This window comes from Aquarana catesbeiana, linkage group LG05 (assembly GCF_042186555.1).
Source record: "Aquarana catesbeiana isolate 2022-GZ linkage group LG05, ASM4218655v1, whole genome shotgun sequence".
In the NCBI taxonomy this organism is placed as follows: Eukaryota; Metazoa; Chordata; class Amphibia; order Anura; family Ranidae; genus Aquarana; species Aquarana catesbeiana.
In genome coordinates this window covers 473,465,585-473,488,792 of record NC_133328.1, presented here as the reverse complement: position 1 = coordinate 473,488,792, position 23,208 = coordinate 473,465,585, and the positions used below count along the sequence as shown (strand labels likewise).

Here is a 23,208-nt window from a genome sequence, read left to right as displayed (position 1 = left end):
AATTTTCCTAAAGATGAATTTACCTAGTGGTTGAAATCCTTTGTGTAATCGCAATAGAAGTGTGTGTGTTTGTTTTTTGTTTTTGTTTTAATATTTACTTGCACTTTATTGTAGCCTAGAGCCAAAACTTTAAGTAAATTTTATACAGCTTTTAACTTGGACATTAGCATTTCCTAAGTATTGATTTCTATTTTGTAGCAACTTACTGAGGAAAGCAACTACAAGAATGAGCTTCAGATGCAGCTAGACAGCAAAGAAAGTGACATTGAACAGCTACGTGCTAGACTGGCAGAGTTACAGCTTCGTATGGACTCTACAAGTGTTGCCAGTTTGCAGCCAGATGAAGCAGATGGCATGATAGGGGGTAAGTGCTGGAAATACGCTTTTCTAACAATCTCTCTGATATGTACGAGTATGGTATGTTATATGTGTATGTTTAAAAAGAAAGTTATCTCTACCTGACAAATAGTAGATTTAAACTTTTTTGTCACATGACTAAAAGTAAAGGCCAATATTGTGTCAAAATTGGGAACTGTAAATCGAGCATATTTTAGGTGGAATTAAATATACTTGGTCTCTACTGCTTCACAAGACCCGAACTAGACTATATCCCTCTATTACTTGTCATGTATTGGAGGCCAGATTTATCTTTTAGCTTCAGTGTTAGCTTTTAAACGCATGCTGCCTATCTCCATCAGTGCATTGGTGGGGATGATTACCCTTTCCTTGTACTGCATCTTGAATATGGAGGCCTCATTTAAGTGTGAGGCACTAGAAGCTTGGTCTGGGGTTGGGGATGGAGATTAGATCTTCAGAGTGTGAGACTTGTGAAGATTTCTAAAGATTGTCTTGATACAGTGCCTTGAAAAAGTATTCATACCCCATGAAATTTTCCAAATTTTGTCATGTTAAAACCAAAACCGTAAATGTATTTTATTAGGATTTTATGTGATAGACCAACACAAAGTGAAACATAATTGTGATGTGGAAGGAAAATGATAAATGGTTTTCAATTTTTTTTTACAAATATCTGAAAAGTGTGGCATGCATTTGTATTCGGCCTCCCTGAGTCAGTACTTTGTAGAACCACCTTTTGCTGAAATTACAGCTGCAAGTCTTTTTGAGTATGTCTCTACCAGCTTGGTACATCTTCTTTTTTCAGCATACATGACATGTAACCCAAACCCCACACCCAGGCCATCTACCCCACTTCTGCGCACGGGCCAGTTAACGGGAGGTGCAAACGTTATCAAACTTCCAGGGACATATCCCCAGTTGATATGTTAGTTTGTACATAGGAAGGGCAGCATCTACCATAGCCTCCCAGGAGAATACCCTGGGGGGGACGAGGACGACCACTTCATCAAAATTTCTTTTTTCAAATAGTAGGAGATATGCTATCAATAACTTAGTGTTGTGAGATCGCTGTTCATCATCTGAGGTACCCAACAGTGCTAATGATGGAGTGATCAGGAGAGTCAGCTGTAACCTGCTGTTTAACACCTCAAAGGCCTCAGCCCAGAATCTTGCAACATAGGAGCATTCCCAGAACATATGAAGATAGAAACCAGGACATAGTTTACCCCGGGCGCAAACAGGATCTCTTATAGGGAAAGATTCTTTGCAACCTAACAGGGGTATAATAGACCCAATGTAGGAATTCAGCTTTTATCAGCTTATCTTTGAAAGATATTACCAGTTTGGGACCCTGTTTTAGACAGTTCTTCAGTCCTCCTTATCCAAAGATGGAATATCCATCTGCCAATATTCCAGAAATTTCTCAATTTTGGTCAACAGCGAGCAGAAGGGTTGAAAAGGACACCTTTTACCTTGGGAACACTTTACTGCTAATTCTATTTGAACTCTGTACATAGACACCTTTACCTACAACCATTTCTAGGAGTACCCTTAGCCTGTTTAAGCCAGTCAGTCTGTTAAACGACACTGTGCCTTATTGGATATAATCTAATGAGCTCCAGATGCTGGTGAAGACTATCAGGCCTGCACCTTGAACATTTCTGTTGCTATTTTAAAGGGCCCTACACTATCCTTATTCTGTCTGATCTATCATTAGGATTCAAAGGTTGAATAAGCCGGCCCGGGGTTCCCCTTTAGAATGTAACTAACTGCATTCAACATTTAAACCTTTATTGTCTTACAGGTCATGTTTTAGGTGGTATCTCATTGTACATACGTGTGTATTGTATGCTCTCACTGTTAAACTGTTCTTAAGCTGTTTTTGGGGGAATTCCTCTACCGAGTCTGGGCTGTTATCCAGAACTCGGTTGATCTATTGCCCTTCCCTTTTGTAAAGTAATACTACTTTGCTTATTCCAGTAAAATCTGAGATAATACAAATATATTGACTTGTGTGACATGTCATTTAAAGGTGCTTGTGAAAGATGTCTGAACCCAGAGTGTCAGGTGGGTTGGAAGGTTCATAGGGTCATGGCGGGGCAGATGAGCAGGTAAATCTAAGCAGTCCTCAAGGGAACCGTGCTACACTAATTAGGTGACTTCTGAAGGCAATTGGTTTAACTAAATTTTAGTTAGGGGTATCAGAGTAAAGGGGGCTGAATACAAATGCACGCCACACTTTTCAGATATTTATTTGTAAAAAAATTTGAAAACCATTTATCATTTTCCTTCCACTTCACAATTATGTGCCACTTTGTGTTGGTCTATCACATAAAATACTTTTATCTTTGTGGTTGTAACATGACAAAATGTGGAAAATTTCAAGGGGTATGAATACTTTTCAAAACATCTTTCAGGACACCACCTGAGAGATCATGGCTCCTCCTCCCACAGGAAACACCATCAATAAGTCTTAAATAGGAGGCCTCAACGTTGCTTCCATCAGTTTTTTGTGTTTTCTCCAGCTGGAGGAACACCTCTGGTGGGAGCCATGAATTCCTGGGAGACACAGGTTCTCAACTGTTAAGTTTTTTTTTGTTTTTGTTTTTTTTTGCTGGGAGTTTGATCCTCCCACTTACCTCCTGTTGGATGGTCCCGTGGGCTCCCTCTCCCGTGCTCAGGGAGAGCCTGTACGCCCGGGAGTGCTGCTTCTCTTTTACTCTCCAGACAGGCGGTTGTTCTCTGTTACCCGCTGGATGCCTGCATAGCGGGATAAGCGATGGGAAGGAGCGGCCGCCATGGTTCTGGTGGCCGAGGAGTGCCTTGGCCACGTCCCGCATAGGAAGAGGCAGCACATCCAGGTTGGCGTTTGGCATCCTTTCCAGCCGCACAGGGGGAGAGGGCAGTGTCACCCGGTGTCTTTAAGTTCCGGTTCCAGGTCAGCGCAGCGGCGTTTTTGAATCTGGAACCGGCGTTTTCTCTTCACCACGCGTCCGCAGACAGCTATGGATAGCGATGCAGCGGATAAGGGGGCAAGCCAAGGCACCAGCAAGGCTAAGGTAAGGGACTGTGTCCTCTGTTACTCTGGGCCATTTTCTCCTGTGGGAGGGTTACTCACCCTCCCCCCACCCCCCATCTCCCTGGGAATGTTTTTTGCAGTGGCTAGTGTTAGCATATCTGCCTAGCAACAGGGGACCTTAGTTGGTGGTGGTGGCTTGCTGGGCACACGGAAGTAAGATGTTGTCTTTCCTAGTGCACCTGGGTGTCTTATTTGTGCTGTGTAGCAGCCTTTTAAGCGTGGTTCCTTGTCTCTTTTTTCTGTTTGTCCAGGCCAAAAGTTCTGCTCAACCAGTCAAGAGAAGGTGCCCTGTCTGCAAATAGAAATTAAGCGAAGTTTGGACCAAAACGCTTTGTGCAGATTGCATTGCAAATCTAGTCAGGGAGGAGTCTCCATCCATTTGTGGCGATTTAGTTACAACCATTAAAGATGAGCTCCGTGCCACCTTTCAAGCTTTTAGGCCAAACCTAAGAGAGGAACCAGATCCTTCAGGGGATCCCGGGGTTCTGCAGCCATTTTCAGAACCCAAGGCTCTCAAATACTAATAGGATTAGGGGGTCCGATATCCCAAAGAACCAGCTTCCCTCGCTCCAGATGAAACAGATTCTGAGGAGGAGGAAAATGAAGCGGATGCCGCTTCTAAATAAAAAATGTTGCTAGAAGAGGTTGGAGGACTCCTGAAAGTAATCCATGCTAGTTTGGGGATAAAAGAGGAAAAGAAGGAGCTCTCCCTGCATGACCACATGTACGCTGGTCTAGGAGATTCAAGAGGCTGTTTTTTTTCCAGTACATTCAATAATCACAGATATGATTAAAAAAAAGTGTCTGGAACCTGAGAAGAAGCCATTCTTTCCCGGGCTCACAGGACAAGATTTCCATTTGAGGAAAATCCTGACTCTATCTGGAACAAAGTTCCAAAATTGGGTTCTGCCTTTTCCCAGGTCTCGAAGTTTACGGACCTCGCCTTTGAGGATATGGGCACTCTGAAGGAACCCATGGATAAAAGGATGGACCTGCTTCTTAAAAGAACCTGGCAATCGGTGATGAACCATCTAAAACTGGCAATGGCAACAACTTGTGTTGCAAGGAAATTAGAACATTGGGTAAACCAGCTGAAGGCCCATGTTACGGCTGATTCCCCAAATCAGGAGATTCTGGACTCCTTTACAACTTTGTCTGCAGCAATATCATACATTGCGGACGCTTCAGCAGAATCGATTCGCATGTCAGCCAGGTCAGCAGCTTTAACGAATTCTGCTAGGAGGGCTTTGTGGCTGAAAACTTGGCCAGGGGATGCTGCATCTAAAAACAGATTGTGTAGCGTTCCCTTTGCAGGAGATTTGCTTTTCGGTTCGGAGCTAGAGTCGATTCTTGACCGTACGGCTGATAAAAAGAAGGTATTTCCGGTCAAGAAAAAACAGGAAAACAGCAGTGACTCCCCCTCAAGGTCGGAGGAAGACTCCAGGAGTTTCTTCCTCAGTGGAGAGCCATTACTTCAAACCAGTTTATTGTGAATATGCTCTCCCAGGGATACGTGATAGAATTCACGGAAGAACCTCCAAAAAGATTCTTGGTGACAAACGTTCTGAGAGATCCGGTCAAGGCTTTCGCCATGAAGTCCCTAATTCAGGAACTGAAATCCCAGAGAGTCATTGTTCCGGTCCCGACAGGGGAGTTCTTCCAGGGTTTCTACTCACATGTATTCCTTGTTCAGAAACCTTCAGGAAAGTTCTGCCTCATCCTAAATCTCAAAATGCTGAACAAATCAGTAGAGTACAGAATATTTCAGATGGATTCCATTTTCTCAGTAAAAAAACCTCCTGAATCAAGGTTGCTACATGGCATCAATAGATTTATAAGATGCCTACCTCCACTTTCCTACTGCCGCCAGGTCCCAGAAATATCTGAGGTTAGCACTGAAAGAAGGGAAGAAGGTAGTACATCTGCAATTCAGAGCACTCCCATTCGGTCTGTCATCATCCCCAGGGGTGTTCACAAAAATAATGGCCGAAGCATTGGCGCCTCTGCTCCTAGAAGGAATCTCAGTGATTCCTTATCTGGACGACCTGCTGTTTTTTGCTCAAACCAGAGAAGATCTTCAGGAAAAGTTGGTCAGAGCCCATGTTCACCTTGAATTCATAGGGTGGATCTTAAACCTCCAAAAGTCAAATCTGATTCCCTCACAGGAAGTGTTATTCCTGGGTTTCCTTATCAACTCTTGGGAGCAAAAAATATTTCCTCCAGAAGAAAAACAGAAAAGGTTGGTAGAAGCAGTATTACTGTTACAGTCCAGTCAGCTTCTGTCCATCAGGAAGATCATGTCAGCTTTGGGAACCCTGACCTCTTCCATACCTGCAGTTCAGTGGGCAAAGCTCCATTTCAAACCTCAGCAAAGTTTTCTGTTAAAAACCTGGGATCACCTGCAAGATTCACCGGATTCACTAGTGAAGATCCCCAACAGTGTAAAAAGGAGTCTCTGGTGGTGGAAGAACCAGACAAGATATTCAGAATGCCTGTTATGGTCCTTCCCAGCCCGAGTAAGGCTAACAACCGATGCCAGCTCCTGGGTTTGGGGAGCTCACATGAGTGGTTGGTGGGCTCAGGGCTTGTGGTCCACAAGAGAAGCACTGAGGTCCTCAAACTGGAGGGAACTAAAGGCGATAGAAATGGCCTTACTGACCTTTGCAGAAGAAATGCAGGTACAGCATACTCAGATCCTGTCAGACAATGCCACGGCAGTGGCTTACATAAACAGACGGGGGAACCAGAAGCAGAGTTGGAAATTTCACCTCTGTTACACATTCCCCCCGTTTCAGGTTATCCCTCAGGTCATAACAAAAATCCGGAAAGAGGATACGACCGTAATCCTCATCACTCCTTTCTGGCCCAAAGGGCCTTGGTTTTTATCCCTTCTACAGATGCAACTAAAACCGTATTGGCACCTTCCGTTAAGACAAGACCTGCTGTTACAAGTTTCCCTGCTTCACCAGGAAGTAGCAAAGCTAAAACTCACAGCTTGGCTTCTGAGGAGCAGCTCTTGAGGAGAAAAGGTTTCTCGGATAGATTGGTTGCTACCCTCCTATCTAGCAGAAAGAAATTTACCAGAGCAATATATTCCAAAGTCTGGAAAGTCTTCAACTCCTGGTGTACAGCATCCGTCTGGCAAATCATTAAAACAGATTTCTTCTATTCTGGAATCCCTGCAAGATGGAGCGGACAAGGGCCCAGCAGTCAGTACCCTCAAAGTTCAAGTTGCTGCACTGGGGGTATTTTTGGAAAAATCTATTTCATCAGAACCCTTAGTGATCAGATTCTTTAAAGCACTCACCCGGTCTAGACCCGTGTTGATTAAAAGTTGACCAGTATGGGACCTCGAAGAGTCAGTGAGCTACAAGCCTTATCAATCAGGGAGCCATTTTTTCAGATCGAATTGTTCTAAGGACGGATCCTAATTTTTTACCAAAGGTCGCTTCGATCCAGAATCGAACCCAGGAGATACTTCCTACATTTTGTAATAAACCATCGTAAGAAGGAAGAAGAATTCCATATCCTGGCTGTTAAAAGAGCAGTCTTAAGTTACTTGGAAGTCACAAAAGACTTTAGACATTCAGACGCACTATTCATTTTATTTGCTGGTGTTAAAAAAGGAAGACAAACTTCCAGAGGAACCATTGCAAGATGATTGAGAGTGGCCATCTCAGAAGCCTATTCTCTTACAGGCCAAGAGAGTCCAGTGAGTATCCGGGCTCATTTTACAAGAGCTTTGGCGGTGAGTTGGGCAGAAAAAGCTGGTGCCACCCCCGAACAAATCTGTAAGGCAGCTACTTGGACAAGTCTGATTACCTTTGCCCGTCATTATAGGTTAGACTTCATGACGGCTAGGGTCCAGGCTTTCGGAAGGAAAGTCTTACAGGCTGTTGTCCCACCCTAAATGGAGTAAGTCTCGATAATCCTCTCAGGTGCTGTCCTGAAAGACGTTTTGGAAAAATGCAAGTTAGACTTACCGGTAACTTGTTTTCCAATAGGCTTTCAGGACAGCAGTAACCTGCCCTTTTTATTTTGCTGTAATACTATGATATAACTGTCGCTTATGTATTGCAGCTGAGGCCGGAGGTTCTCTACAAACAACTGATGGAAGCAATGTGGAGGCCTTCTATTAAAGACTTTAATTGATGAGGTGTTTCCTGTGGGAGGAGGAGCCATGATCTCTCGGGTGCTGTCCTGAAAGCCTATTAGAAAACAAGTTACCGGTAAGTCTAACTTGCATTTTTTTCAAGGCACTGTATATATTGACATGTTGTCACCTCTGTCAGGTATGTGATGTCTGCATTATCTTCACTCCCTGTGCCAGAGACCAGTTTTGGCTGGAGTTCAAACTTAAAAATGTTAGCAGCTACCTTCATGAAATATAATTTTTAAAGCTTGGTTTATTTATCATATGTTCATAACTAATTTCTTGATTTTTCAGTCGTTTAAAAAGACCTAGATGAGACTGGTTTAAGTAACACCCAAATTGTGCAATATTTGTGGAAATAGTGTTACTAATTAGTGACTCAGATTTCCTTTTCAGGTGAAATATATATTATGTCTGTATATTATGGCTTAAGAGTCAACATTTCCAGACTGAAATACCAATGCAGTTATATGGAAGTTTTGTTCATTGTCGCCTCAGTTCTTGCCCTCAAAGAGCTTACAATTCAAAGTCCTTAACTCCCATTCATACATACACATAACAGGGCAATTTTTTTGACTCAAGCCAGTTAATCTGTGAGCTTGACTAACCCAGAGTACCCAGGGGAGACCCACGCAAGCACAGGGAGAACATGGTTTAGTGGAGACATGTAGGCTGAGGCCATACTTTATCTTTTAATCTCCTGGGCTGGTCAGAAGTATTGGCGATCCTTTCCTCTTTAATATTTGAATATATCAGTTTGTGAGCTAAAAGGCTTTACATGGATGCTGCCACTTTGCTGTGGATTGACAAGTGATATGGTTTCTTTAAAGAGCACTTTTGCTGAGGTGGAATAGGTGTCTTAGCTAAGTATTGATTCCACCTGTCTGCAGCTTAAAGTGGTTGTTAAGCCACTATCTCATCTGTATATCATCCCCTCTGTCAGTTAAAATTGCATCCTAGTGCCTATGCTTTATATTAAAAAAAAAAAAAGATTTCTACCTGTTTTAACAGCATCTTCCAGCGATAAGATGACTCTCTCAATAAGGCTCTCCCCATATGATATCTCCAGTGGGCGGGGCCGACATTCTACTGCTGACGTCAGCTAGGGAGTAGAGGAGCAGAGAGCTTGGAGTCATGTGATCGCTGGAAGACGCTGTTAAAACAGGTAGAAATCGTGTGTTTTTTATTTTTTATAAAGCACAGGCACTAGGACGCAGCTTTTTATGTGACAGAGAGGGTGATATACAGATCAGTTAGTTTTGAAGCAGTGGGAGAGGAGCAGATATGCAATAGTGAGAGATGGCTGGGAGGGAGGGGAGGAGAAGGACAGAGGGAGACTGAAGAGCTGCCGATAGCAGCGTATGACTGAGGCATGTACGCGGACAACGGTGTCAGGGCTCGGCAGCCCTGATATTATCGGAGTCGGCGTACAGAGGGGAGGGTAGAAACTGGCAGAATCAGCCAGGTATTTCAGGGGGCCAAAATACACAGCACAAGCACTGTGCTTTATAACATGCTTTAAAGGAACAGGGTTTGTTTTTTTTTTGGGTTAACAAATGCTTTAATGCAGATAGACGTTTAGCAGCTCCATGTTTGCTGAAGTGTAAACTCCTGGCTTTTTCATGTTCTAAGAAAGCCACACGTGCCACATACAGCTGCTAGTACTAATGAATGGCTGTACGCAGTCATGCTCCGGTGAATGCCGATTGCTCCTGTTTGGGCATTTACCTGCACATGCTGCATGTCTCCCCAAAGGTGGTACTTTCACAATTGGGGATAAATGCCATAAACACTTGCGCATGTAAATTTGGATGCAGAGACAATTGGCTTTAGTTGAGCATGGGCGTTTAGAGCCATTGACTTATTTTAAGGGTTGTATGCAGCACATGAGCCTACCTGGGTGCAGGAAAGTGTCGGGGATCTCACCCTTCAGCACACTGCAACTGCCATATGTCTGTGTTCATCAGGCATAACGACCAGTCGGCACTATTATCTTCCAATGAGTAGTTTTGTTTTAATATATATTCAGTCACTGCTAATGTTTTAAAGCAACACCATTGGAGGTTTAGATCTTATGTACTAACAATCATCCTTTTCATTAACTGTTAGAACAAAGTAACTTTTAAATATGATATATGAACCATAATAAATGCTTATTTTATCAGTAATGGAAACAAATCTGTGTGTTGAAAACGCATCTAAATGTTTTAGTATCTTCTCTTTCATTTTGTTAGCATTCAGTGGTGTTGCTGGACCATCATTTCGTAGGTGTGTGTGTGTGTGTGTGTGTGTGTCATTGCAGTGCTTATTTGGGTAGGGTGAGGGGATGTTACAGTTACCTTATATAGCTGGGACCCAGTTACTATCAGAACTAGGCATGTTGTTAACTGATAGACAACTAGTATGCTTAGCTCTGACATAGAACACATTTTATATGAAGTGGACCTCTTTTTCCCACTAAATAAACTGTTTGTCTCTTATTCTCCGTTTAGTCGCGTCTACCTGCATTCCTTATTTCTTTCTCTCCTATTCTTGTCTTCTGTGAGTAAATGGAACTGCCTTTTACCAGTGGCTTGGCTTTTCGGACAGCTTAATGCACTTTCTGCTTCCAGATTTGATTTCTGGTCTTTGATTCAGTTGTGCTCGTATTTTGTTTACTTTTGCCTTTTGATATATTGTCTTGGTTTTTTAAACACTCCATGTTCAACTTGAACCACTATCTGCAAGTTCTTTATCTGTTTGTGGGCATGAAGTGTTTGAGAGCCCAGTGTACATCTCTGCTATCTTTCCTGCCATGCCTTCCCAAGCTGCATATCTGCATGTTCCAGTATCCCGCACAAAGCTCTGGCTGCATGGTGGCTTGTACAAATCACTAAACAGAACCATCATCTGTTTTTAGAATCCGAATCAAGAATTGAAGGCTGGCTCTCTATACCCAACAGAGGGAACATTAAAAGGCATGGATGGAAGAAACAGGTATGTGAACAGTGAAGTATTTCAGAAGGTTTTCCTTACAGGCCTATTTATTAAGGAATTGCAGTGCCCAGGTGCAGTTACTCGTTGCAACCAATAAGCTTTCTGTTTGCTTTAGGCACTTTAGGGAAGTATCCATTTTATTGGTTGCTCTATTAATTTTAATTATCCGTAAATAGTCAAGGTAATGCCTATACTAAAAAAAAATGTGAAGCAACATGTCCATTTCCATATTCTTTAAATTACAAGTTCTCCCGAAGCTGATAACTGTTTTGAATGAATACTTTTTTAAAGCCCAGTTGCAGTTTAATTTAAAGCTGTATAGATACATTGTGGGTGATGAGGGGGAAAAAGGTGTGTGTAAATGTCTTACTATGAGATTTGCTGTAAAGCCTGGTACACCCGGGCCGAATAGTGGCTGGTTCAACAGAATCTGGCCAACATTCGGCCCAAAGGGCATGATGGAAAACCAGCATGCGATTGGCATCCAAGTGCTGAACGTTGTGTGCTGGTGGGGGGCAGTTCCTTTATCAGAACACAATAGTTCTGAAGGGGATATTGCTGTACTGACATCACCTAGTTAGTACAGCGACAACCTCCCAAGCTCCTCAGTTTGTTTTTTTTTTCATTCAGCCTGCTGGGTTAAACGAAAAAGAAAACAGATTATGTACCAGGCTTAAAGCACTCCCTACACCAGCTTAAAATCCAGGGCACGGACAGCAGGGTGCAAAGAGAGACCACTGCTATCTATATCTATCTATAGCTATCTGCTATCTATGTGGAAGCAGCAGTGTCACTGCAGTTTTCTGGGAGTGAGAGCTTTGATAGAAAAGTTGCTGAACTTTCATAACTGCAAAACATTCCCCCCCCCCCCCCCCCCCCCCCCCCTGCAGAGAGGTTATAGAAAACCTTTGGATTGCCCTGCATTGGTGTGTATATATGTGTGTGTATGTCATTTGACTTATCTGGCTGAGTCACCTGCATTTGCAAACATGACCCTGAACAGAAGCATTTAACTTGACTAAGTACTGAGGCTTAAAAGGGACCTTTTATAAGGATAAAAAAATAGATGTTGTGACTGCTGACTTGTGTTTGCAGGTCTGAGTCATCATTGATTTACTACTTTGGTAAATCATCAAAGTGAAATGTGTGTGTAGCGCAGATATTTCTCAGAGTACGTCCTTGTTGGGCGACCCGGGTACATGAAGTAAGGATAAGTATCGCAGCATGGAACCAGAACTGTTGTAGATTGTCGTGTGCAGCTTCCTAATATCCTACCTGTGTTTACTTTCATATTTTAAAATGGATTTCTCTTTTTATAGTATGTGGTGGTTAGCAGTAAAAAGGTTCTGTTTTACGAAGATGAGCAGAATAAAGAACAGTCCAACCCATCAATGGTACTAGACATAGAGTAAGTTTCTTATGTTTTTTTGTTCTTTTTCATTTCACTTAGATGTGTAATAAAGCTTTAAGCAGTTGTAAAAGTTTAATCATTTTTTTTCATTTAAATAATAAACACAACATACTTTCTACATGCAAGGTATTGGTCCCCCACCGGCACGCTCATCAGCTCCTCTTTGGTGTCTGCGTTCCATAGCAAACCGCTTGCTATGAGGCAAGAGATGCAGGCTCGCTTAAGAGCCGGGCTGAATGCATCCATAGATACACACAGCGTGTCTTGGCCCCACCCCCTGCTCCATCTCACGGGATCTGATTGACAGCAGCAGGAGCCAATGGCTTTCACTCTTGCGTCTGTGATTTCTGAGGAACACAGACCGTTGCACCTGCAGATGGCCACAGCGCTGAATCAAGATAGGACTAATTGTTTAGGGAGGTGTGGGGCGATACAAGTAGTGGGACGTTTGTTACCTTAATGCAGGGAATGCATAAAGGTAAAAAATGTCTTGGCTTTAAAGTCTGCTTATCGAGATTATCGAGTATTTAGAGCTTGTCAGCTAAACTATAAATTTTATTCTGTTAAAAAAACTATACATTTTAAAATCCTAAAATGATTGATTAGATTATGTATAGCTAAAATGTTTTCTTCAGTTTTTTTTTTTTTTTTTTTTTTTTTTTTTTTTTTTTTTGCATTCTCAGAAAATTTCTTTTCAGAGATGTAAAAGGAAGTTAAGGGAAATCTCCCAAAATGAGGGGAGAGCTACCTTAGACAGCAGTTATTATTGGGGAATACATTCACATTATCAGCTCTCTCCAGTTAGCAGAGGCTGGCCCTGGATGCCATAAAGCATAATAGAAAGTAGCAATGTAAACCTCATGACTGGCAGTGAAGTATCAGAAGAATGGCTAGTTAGAATTGAAAATCCTTTTGCAGGTAAAGCTGCTATATGCATACCAACTGTGTATTTAGGTCTTTGCCTTGTTTTTCAGTTCAGTTTAAAATAAAAACAAAAAAAAACTCCCAACTAAATGTTTCATTATTTATGTTTTCAGTAAGCTTTTTCATGTCCGCCCTGTTACACAAGGAGATGTTTACAGAGCAAATACTGATGAGATCCCCAAGATATTTCAGGTAAGCATTAATGAATGTCACAAAGTAATGTTGCAAAAGGTAGACACAAGTTTGCTTGCTAGATATTTTGGTTGGTGTAAATGCCATTTCCTCTTCTGCAGATACTCTATGCTAATGAAGGGGAATGCAGGAAAGACCAGGAATTGGAACCAGTGCAACAAGCTGAGAAGACCAATTTCCTCAGCCATAAAGGACACGAGTTCATCCCAACACTCTACCACTTCCCCGCAAATTGTGAGGCTTGTTCTAAGCCTTTGTGGCATGTTTTTAAGCCACCGCCCGCATTGGAATGCCGGAGATGCCATGTCAAGTGCCATAAAGACCACTTGGATAAAAAGGAGGAAGTTATAGCCCCTTGTAAAGGTTAGTATAGGGAGACTAGGATGTGTAAGCTGAATTTATGTATTTTAAAACCTACCTATGTATTTGGGTAAGTTCCTAATATGGCCAGTAAATTTCAAAGAATGCTCAAAGATAAGAGTATAGCCTATCACAGCATGAGAGAATTATTGGGGGCTGCTTCTGTTGACACTAGCGTCTGAAAATGCTAGCTTCCTGGGTGCTGTGCTACACAACTGGCTTACATATTTTCTAACTTTGTCACCCATCAAAGAGTCAGAAGTTTTTATCTGCATGTTTGTAATGGGTCAGAGATTGAGAGTATTAATATCATATAGTGTCCCCACCAAATAATACCATCAACAAAAGGAGAGCAGGAGGTAAGTGTAGCAGGATCTTCTATAGCGTTCACTTTGGGTGATTGGAGAGGAGCGCCCGATGTCAAAAAAGAGAAAGGTCTCACTTGATGAATTTTATAGTTATTTATTGGAGATAAAAGTAAACGAGTAGAGCCAACGCGTAAATTCAATCAGCAGCTCCGCAGTAGGCTGGCCTTGTGGAGCAGAGACATCAAGGTGCAATTCCCTGAAACGCGTTGCCTCTACTCATTTACTTTTATCTCCAATAAGTAACTATACAGTTCATAAAGTGGGACCTTTCTCTTTTTGGATATAGGGCGCCGTGGTAATGCCTCCATTGTCATTATCAGTGAGGTAGCAGTGCTAGACCCCAACTGAGTCTATCATTTACCACCTACAATTGGGTTACAACCCATTGGAAGCAATTCCCTCTACACCTGCCACACAGTAACTTGCCGCTAGGCAGCCCCAGTCCAGCGCTGTCTTCCACTCAAACTTCTATAGAGATGGGAATTAAGATAGAGAGTGAAACCTAAATGCCACCTTCCTTCACTATAGAGCAACCAAGCCTCTGCCAAGTGGTATAATTTTTTTTGTGGGGACTCTTACTCTGTGTCTCCATGTTCAGGCTGGTTTCCAATTAAGTGGCCCAATATATTATGCATTATATCCAGCTTGTGGAAATTCTTTGAGTAGAGATTGAGCATTTGTAGTTCTTGGAGAGATATATATATATATATATGTGTGTGTGTGTGTGTGGGCCTTCCTGGGGATGGCCAGTCCTTGAGGCCCCTGTGTCTCCCCCCACCCCATGTATTGGACAGACATGTATTGCACAGCACCTGCTGTACAGCCATACTGATTGTATATACGGGTTTCTTCATATCCCACGGTCCTGATGAAGCTATGCTCTGTGCGAAACGCTTTGACCTTTTGGATTTGGACAAGCACATCTACATCGATACCCTATGCCGAAGATAGGGTATCGTTAGATGCACCAATCCCTATTGAACTACAAAAAGCGATACAGGAATCGGCTAATTATAAAACACCAGGACCAAACAGTTTACCAAATGAGATCTATGGGGAGATAATCTTGCCAGATTTAGAGGTGTTAAATGGGGCACTGGAAAAGGGAGACTTACCAGTATTTATGACAGAGGCTACAATTATAATAATTCCAAAAGAGGGGAAAGATCTAACTCTACCTGCATTATATAGACCAATCTCTCTGCTTTGTGCAGATGTCAAATTATTGCCAAAAATATTGGTCAATAGATTAAGTAAAATAATCCATACCGTAATTCACGCTGATCAATGTGGCTTCATCCCCGGTAGATCGACATCATTAAACAAGAGGCAATTATTTTTAAACCTACAAATTCCATCAGAAGACGGGGGCAAGAGCTGTGCTGTCCCTCAACGCTGTCAAAGCAGAAAGCCATGTCTGCATTTAAGTTCGGCCCCGTATTTATACAATGGGTTAAGTTGTATACAGGCCCAAAGGCAAAAATGAGGATTAATGAGGGGATTTCCGAATATTTCCCATTAGCTCGGGGGATGGGGCAGGGGTGTCCATTATCGCCCCTGCTTTTTGCCCTGGTGGTGGAGCCATTAGCCATAGCAATAAGAACAGCGGGAGATATAAAGAGCTTTAGAAGGGGGAGAGCGGAGGGAAAAATATTGCTATACGCGGATGACAAACTCCTGTTTTTGGGAGATATGGAACATACACTGATAATGACCATGGAGATTATAAAAAGGTTTGGTTTGTTCTCCGGGCTCTCCATTAATTAGGAGAAATCGGTTCTTCTCCCAGTGGATGGAGTAGTACAGGGACTACCAGAAAATGCTAGACATCTACAGGTGGTAGAGAGTTTTAAATAGATATAAATATAAGGGACCAATGTCCAACTGCGAAGTTGCTGTTGAAGGTATGGCGTAAGGCACGACTAGTATTAAAGTACTCAGGATATACTGAGTATACACCCATTTGGGATAATGGAAAGTTTCCTGAACTTGAGAGATTGGAGAATTTTGGTAATTGGAAACTGAAAGCGGTATTAAGATTATCACAACTATATACTTACTGTAGGGGTGCTGAGGACTTTACAGGAGTTGAAGGAGGAATGTGGATTTTCAAACAAGAGCTTCTGTCAGTACCTACAGTTAAGGCATGCATTGACAACACAGTTTAAGGGAATAAGTTTAAGGGAATATTTTCCCTTTACTGAAAACTTTAGTAGAGACCATCTCCCTAAAGGGGTTAATTTTGAAAGTATACCAAAACATACACTTAAATTTATTGGAAAAGGATGCTCGGTTGTCAAGTAGAGTAAAATGGGAGGTAGATGTGGGGAAGTTAACAGATGTGCAATGGAAAGGCATAGTGACCTTGATAGACCAATGATCCCTTTCCTCAGCCCAGAAGCTCACGCATTTCTACATTGCTCATAAAGCATATTATACACCAAAAAGATTGTCTGTCATTATTTGGGGGATGTCTAGATGCATCTTTTCCGAGATGTCGGGGTGCAGTTGGAGACATGATTCATATGCTCTGGAGGTGTTCCAAATTATATAGATATTGGAAGGAGGTATTGGAGAAGATAAACCTAGTCTTCGGAACAAACTTATGCTTGAGTCTGATTATGTGCGTATTGGGATATATGGAGCAGAGTGTGAAATGTGGGGACAAGCCAGTAGAAATATTGAGATGTTTATATCAAGCTAGAAAGACGATCACTTGGAAATGGTTGGATATTGGACCACCAACTATAACTGATTGGCTGAGAATGGTTAATAACACAATAATAAGAGAAAAACTGGCCTATAGAAGAAGGGGAGGTAAAAGTAGATTTGAAAAGCTAAGCATTGATGGAAACCTCAGGATTGACGTCTGAGACTATGAATTTCTAGAAAGTTCACATTTGAAAATGTATTGATCCTAAATGAAACTGGGGGGAGGCTGAACATGTCTTTATGTCTTTATTGAACTGTTTTTTGTATAGATAATTCTTTTGTGCTTATTGCAAAAAGTGAAAATAATGTTGAATCAAAAAAATAGTGTTGGTGATCTCTTGCTAATTTTGTGTTTTTTATTTATTTTTTTGACAGTGAGTTATGATGTGACATCTGCGAGGGATTTACTTTTATTGGCATGCTCTCAGGATGAGCAGAAAAAATGGGTGACACATTTAGTAAAAAAGATACCTAAAAACCCACCAACAAACTTCGTCCGTGTTTCCCCAAGAACAATGTCTACTAGGTCAACAAACCAGTCCTTCAGAAAGCCCCCTAAGTCTGGGTCAGGGAAAGCCAGGTAAGCGAACAACTGTAAAAACTCTCTCATATATATATATATATATATATATATATATATTTCCTGCATAGTGTGTTTAAAGGGAGGAGGCATTTTGGAGCACAGGTGGAATGGCAGCAGCTCCTCTGTGTGTAACATGTGTTAGAGCAAAATGGGCCCTACCCACCCATGTGTACCACATTGCATACATGGATGATATGCCACTGACATAACGGATGCATAGTGTTTTTGTAACAAACGCGTGTAACTGGTGCATATTGACCCCTGCATGTGCACCCATGTAAGTGAAGCATAGTGACCACTGCAAGCACACCCATTTAAGTGTAGCATAGTGACCCCTGCATGCGTTCCCATGTAACTGAAGTATAGTGACCCCTGCATGCGCACTTTAATAACTGAAGCATATTGACCCCTGCATGCGTGCACATGTAATTGAAGCATAGTTTCCCCTGCATGCACACCCCTGTTACTGTAGCATAGTGTCCCCTGCATGTACACATATGTAACTGAATGCCCCCTTTGTGCATACACACAGAAACTGATGCAGTGTCCCCTTTGGACACAAACATGAAACCAGGTTTTATTGTCAAAGTTCAATTGAACCAGTTGACGTTAGAAGCTGGCCACTATACACAGCTGCACCAAATTCTGAGTGCACCAGTTAGTAAATCTCCCCCATAGTGTCCCATTTGTGCGCACACCCATGTAACTGATGCCTAGTGTCAACTGCATGCTCACACATGTAACACATAGTAACAATTGTCTTGTGCTCAGACATTCACCCATGCAAGGACCTTAGTTGCATACATTTATTAGCTATGCACCTCACTGATCCATATTTGCAAGATACAAGGTACATGCTAGTTCTGCTGGCACACATGAATAGACACTAGAGCTACTGGCATACAGACCCATACTGGGGCTCCTAACACACATAGATAATCTCACACCTAGGCACAAACACAGAAGCTCTTGCATTTTATCATTGGATGATTTTCTTCTGGATGCAACCTAGTTTGTTACTGATAACATTATAGTGAATGAGACTGCAAATAGATACTTTAATGAGCAGGAAACCTGACAGCATATTATTTTAGCCGACATGGTGACCGGTTCTGCCCTGTATTTAAGTTCAGCTTCCCCGACTCCCTCTGTGCTGCTCCCTAGCTAAAACTATGAACATGCCTAAAAAACTCTTAGGGGCCTCATTCAGCTGTAGCCAAACTTGAATACCGGGTACTGGTCTGTTTTTTTTGTTTAGAATGTTATTTCAGTAGTTAAACATCTGTGTGTTAAAAAAAATTTTTTTTTTTTTTTTTTTTTTATAAACCCACTCATACGAGAACCTGTGATGTCTGGACGTGGGGGGCTGGATTTGGATGTGTCTGTTTGAAAAGGATCCGACAATGGTACCAGGAAGTGCCTGTGAGCAGCCACGTTCAGCTGCACCGGGCAATCATTGAGAAAGACAGGAGGGTTGCTGAATGTGTAGATTAGACCGTTGTTTCTAATGATACATATAGCAATCCAAATGGTGCTTAAAATAAAAGTTATAAATGGTAGATTTTTAATTTTAACTGGAATTCCACTTTGAGTGTCTGTTCAGCATTGTCTGAATGACAGCACAGTCCACTTTACCTTTTGAGTTGGCCAGGAAAGCTTGGGTGTCATTAAAATTTGGAAAATGCCACTTTACTGCACTTTAATGCCACCTTACTGTATAGTTTTCAATGCAGTTAGTGGGATCAAAATGGTGAAAGAGGATTTTTTTTTTTTTTTTTTTAATAAACGAAAAAAGCCCAACTCCAGGTTTGGTGAATAGAACTACTTTTTTATGTTTAAGCACTGCATAGGATTCTTTAAACTCTCTTCCTCAAACTGAACCTGGGCTTTAATGTATGTGCACGACCAATAACGTTGTTTTAAGGTCTGAAGGTTTTTTTTAACCTTAATGTGTTCTCTGCTCTAAGGTTAAGAAAAAAAAAAACTGCAGATTCCTACCCCCCAATACATGCCTGATCTCGATCCACCACTGTGCAAAAGAGACATGGTTGTCTCAACTCTCTCCCTCTTCATAGGCTCAGACACAGCAGGGGAAGCCATTGGATCCTGCTGCTGTCAATCACAGCCAGTGAGGAAGGAGCGAGGCCAAGCAGCATTCTGTGTGTTAGTGGAGACACAGCGCGTGGCTCAGGACAGAGCGAGCCCACATAAGTGCTACCATAGCAAGCAGCTTGCAATGGTGGGCACTTGGAAAGGGGAGGAGCCAGGACCCGAGAAGAGGAGGAGCAGGGCTGTATACCAAGTATACCATGTTTGTTATATTTAAAAAATGATGGGTTTACAGTCACTTTAAGTGACTTATGTAAGAAAACAGACATATTACTATGCTTGCTTTGATGACAGGTTCACTTTAAATTGTGTTTAAAAAAAAGTGTGTTTTAAAGTGTGTTGTTGTTGTGTTTTTTTTTTTTTTTACCCACCAAGCTTTGTTGCACACTACAATGAGTTTGATATTCTATTTTCCAATCAGTTGTTGTTGGATTTTCTCTGTAGTATACCTTTACGCCGGTGCTAACCCTTTTTCTCTTGCTTCTTCTCTTCCAGCTAATCACTGTGAGCCACTGTGTGAGTTCATGAAGTTGGCCTTCCCTAGAATAGTCTGGTGCAGAGAGCTGCTATTTCCATCAATACCAGTGTTGCAGGCGTCAGGGTTCTTGTGTGCTTCTGTTTTCCCCCTGCTTAGGCAGAAAGCATGCTGTAAGGGTCTCCTATTGCGGGTTTGCTGAAAGATTAGACAAATTATTACTATGTAATGCAAGTAAAACAAAGCTTAGCAATGTTTATTTTCATATATATATATATTTATATTCAAATCAATATAAAGATATTCTTTGGATATCTGTGAAAGCCTGTCGGTATGACGGAATGCAGCTTATGCACATATGAGGATTGGAGCAACTACACCTTGTATAAAATGGACAAGCAAAGGAATATGTCTCAAAATGAGAACAGATGTCTGTAGATAGTATCTCCATCTTCCTGAAGACTGCAGTTCCAGCTTGTGAGAAGCTAAGTGACCACTTGAACTCTAGTGCCTTCACTTTACAGCTCGTGGCAGCCTTACAGCAGATACGGGCAAAGAGATCCTGTTCTATGCTTTGCAGAATATATTAGTTATTCCTCAAGGTGAAAGGTCAAGATATTTGTTTTAACTATGCATTTTATTTTAATTTTTTTTTAATTTCATCTTGTTTTGCCAAGCCATATTGAATTGTGTTAGTACATAGAGGCATTAGAAACTAACCGTACAAAACCAAGTTTTACATTTGTGTTTATTTTGTATTGTATTGCCTTACAGTTTTTAAAGAACGTTAAGTTAACGGACATATAAAATATGTATGCACTGTGTGAACTTGTAAATTATTGTTAGAACACTTTTTTTTTATTGGATATGGCTTTGTTCTTTTTAGTGCCTTATTTCAGTCGTTTTACTGCCATGTTTAAAGGGTCTGGGCACAAAATGTAGTTTCCTGAAAGTGAAACCATTATTATATGCAGGTTTTAGCTGCCTCCACGTTACATTTCCACTATAGAAGAGGGAGATTGGGAGACCAATTTTAAGGAGAACCAGAAAAAGGGAAAAAGTAACCCTAACACTGAGAATTACATACATGCTTGTACAATCCATGTGATCACCAGTGGGTTGTAAGAAATTTCTATATTGCAATCTGCTGGTTTGCATAAGGGCTGCATAGATCTATTCAGAGACAGCACAGAAAAATCCAAGCTAGAGATGTTCCAACTGTAACATAATCTTGCAGGTCACTTGGCCTAAATAAATTATTAGAGGTTGGCTTGGTGTGTTGTGGAGTACATTAAAATCACCAATTTTTTATCTAAAAGATACTGTAGGTATTCTCTGCATGAAGTTAAGAGTGGCTTTACTAGCCACGGTGGGCAAACATCCCATGTGACTGTAAATGCATAAGAAATAACTATATTCCAGATGCCCGTTTTACATTCCTTGTGTCCCTAAAAGTTCCAGGGTTTTAAACAGCTGATATGCTCCATATTGGAGCACATTAGCGTTTTAGTCATCAGGTGGTGGTTTGTCATCCAAGAAACTTATATGGCTTTTGGCGCTTTGTAAGTTCCCTAGTTAGCTCTAACATCTGTCTGGCAAAAGAGCTCTGAAGGTAGATCTTGATCAGGCCTGACAACGGCAGGTGGCTTTTCTTTTCTTCTGTTGGTTACATGCTAATGCCCATTTCTAACTAGTTATGTAACCACTGTTTGGAAGAGATCTTCTGTAGACTTTTTGCTTTTTTTTTTTCAATTTTTTTCCCCCAATAAAAGTTTTTAAGACGTATCATGTGATTTCTGTACAATCACTGATCTAAACTACCTGTTAAGGTTTGTGTTTTAAATTATGCTGAGCATATGTGCAGTTTAAAGCATTAAAATGTAAAAAGGAAAAAAAAAAAAGTTCACATTTTTAAAAATTCTTGATAATATAGGGATTCTAATATAAATGTCTCTGCTTAATAGCAGAAACAAATTTAAGGTATGGGCAATAATGGTTTATTTTTGTTTTTGTTTTTTTGTTTTTTACCAAATACCTCTTCAGTAATTTATAATGGCTTTGCAGTTATATGTATTAAAAATAGAAAAAAAAGCACTGGAAAACTGGTTCTTCTGAAGGCAATTTGCATGTTTCAAGTGGTATTGAAATCCGCACTGATGGATATGTCATAATAAACATATCTGTTATTAATATGCTAATGACCGTGTGATCATTTGAAAAAAATAAATAAAACCTATTTATAGAAATCCTGTTTCCAAAAGATTGTTTGTTTTGAAACATCTACATGTAAGCCTTTTTTTAATTTTTTTTTTCAGATTTTGTTTTTTGAAGTTTTAATAACAGATGAACCAAAAAGAAAAACTAAAACATTCAGACAAGAAACCACTGGCATTCATACATTTAGTTCCTATTAATCTAGTTATCCAGATTCAAAGATATTCTAAAATATTTAGAAATATTAAAAAAATATTCATATTCCAGAGCAGATAATATAAAAAAGACTTTTCCGTGACAGGCCATCCTACTCCACTAACAGCGAAGAACATACCCGATCTTTAATATAACCTGGAATTTAAGTTGAACTTGGATAAGAATTTAAATTAAAATGAGGTGGAGGTGTGCAATAAAACTGGTCTGCCAGGATCCTAAATAATTTTGAAGCAACGAAGTGCATATATGCACAAAAACCCCTGATGGACTATAAGGCAGACTCGTTTTTCCAGAAAATCAAGAATTTCTCACAGAAAAGTATTGCAGTAACACATGTTTTGCTATACATATGTTTATTCCTTTTGTGTGTATTGGAACAAAAAAAAGGGAGGAAAAAAATCAAATTGGACATAATGTCACACAAAACTCCAAAAATGGGCTGGTCAAAATTCTTGGCACCCTTAACTTAATATTTGGTTGCACACCCTTTGGAAAAAATAACTGAAATAAGTCGCTTCCTATAACCATCAATAAACTTCTTACACCTCTCACCCGGAATTTTGGACCACTCTTCCTTTGCAAACTGCTCCAGGTCTCTCTTATTGGAAGGGCGCCTTTTCCCAACAGCAATTTTAAGATCTCTCCACAGCTGTTCAATGGGATTTAGATCTGGACTCATTGCTGGCCATTTTAGAATTCTCCAGCGCTTTGTTGCCATCCATTTCTGGGTGCTTTTTGATGTATGTTTGGGGTCATTGTCCTGCTGGAAGACCCAAGATCTCGGATGCAAACCCAGCTTTCTGACACTGGGCTCCACAGTGCGACCCAAAATCCTTTGGTAATCCTCAGATTTCATGATGCCTTGCACACATTCAAGGCACCCAGTGCAAAACAACCCCAAAACATTATTGAGCCTCCACCATATTTCACTGTAGGTACTGTGTTCTTTTCTTTGTAGGCCTCATTCCGTTTTCGGTAAACAGTAGAATGATGTGCTTTACCAAAAAACTCTATCTTGGTCTCATCTGTCCACAAGACGTTTTCCCAGAAGGATTTTGGCTTACTCAAGTACATTTTGG

At 41.0% G+C, this 23,208-nt stretch overlaps 1 protein-coding gene across 2 annotated transcripts in view; it reads left to right on the top strand.

Annotated features, from left to right (window-relative positions):
- Positions 1-21,945, top strand: part of ROCK1 (Rho associated coiled-coil containing protein kinase 1) — a 228,886-nt gene extending 206,941 nt beyond the window's left edge. The window contains exons 27-33 of one of the 2 annotated variants that reach the window (XM_073631444.1): positions 199-364; positions 10,489-10,565; positions 11,885-11,973; positions 13,014-13,092; positions 13,194-13,455; positions 16,908-17,112; positions 19,720-21,945. In XM_073631444.1, the coding sequence (XP_073487545.1) occupies positions 199-364; positions 10,489-10,565; positions 11,885-11,973; positions 13,014-13,092; positions 13,194-13,455; positions 16,908-17,112; positions 19,720-19,723 (882 nt within the window). In that variant the 3' untranslated portion in view covers positions 19,724-21,945. Of the gene's footprint in view, positions 1-198; positions 365-10,081; positions 10,150-10,488; positions 10,566-11,884; positions 11,974-13,013; positions 13,093-13,193; positions 13,456-16,907; positions 17,113-19,719 lie in introns of those variants that run through there. The other variant, XM_073631445.1, reaches the window with a different exon arrangement.
- Positions 21,946-23,208: the final 1,263 nt, after the last annotated feature.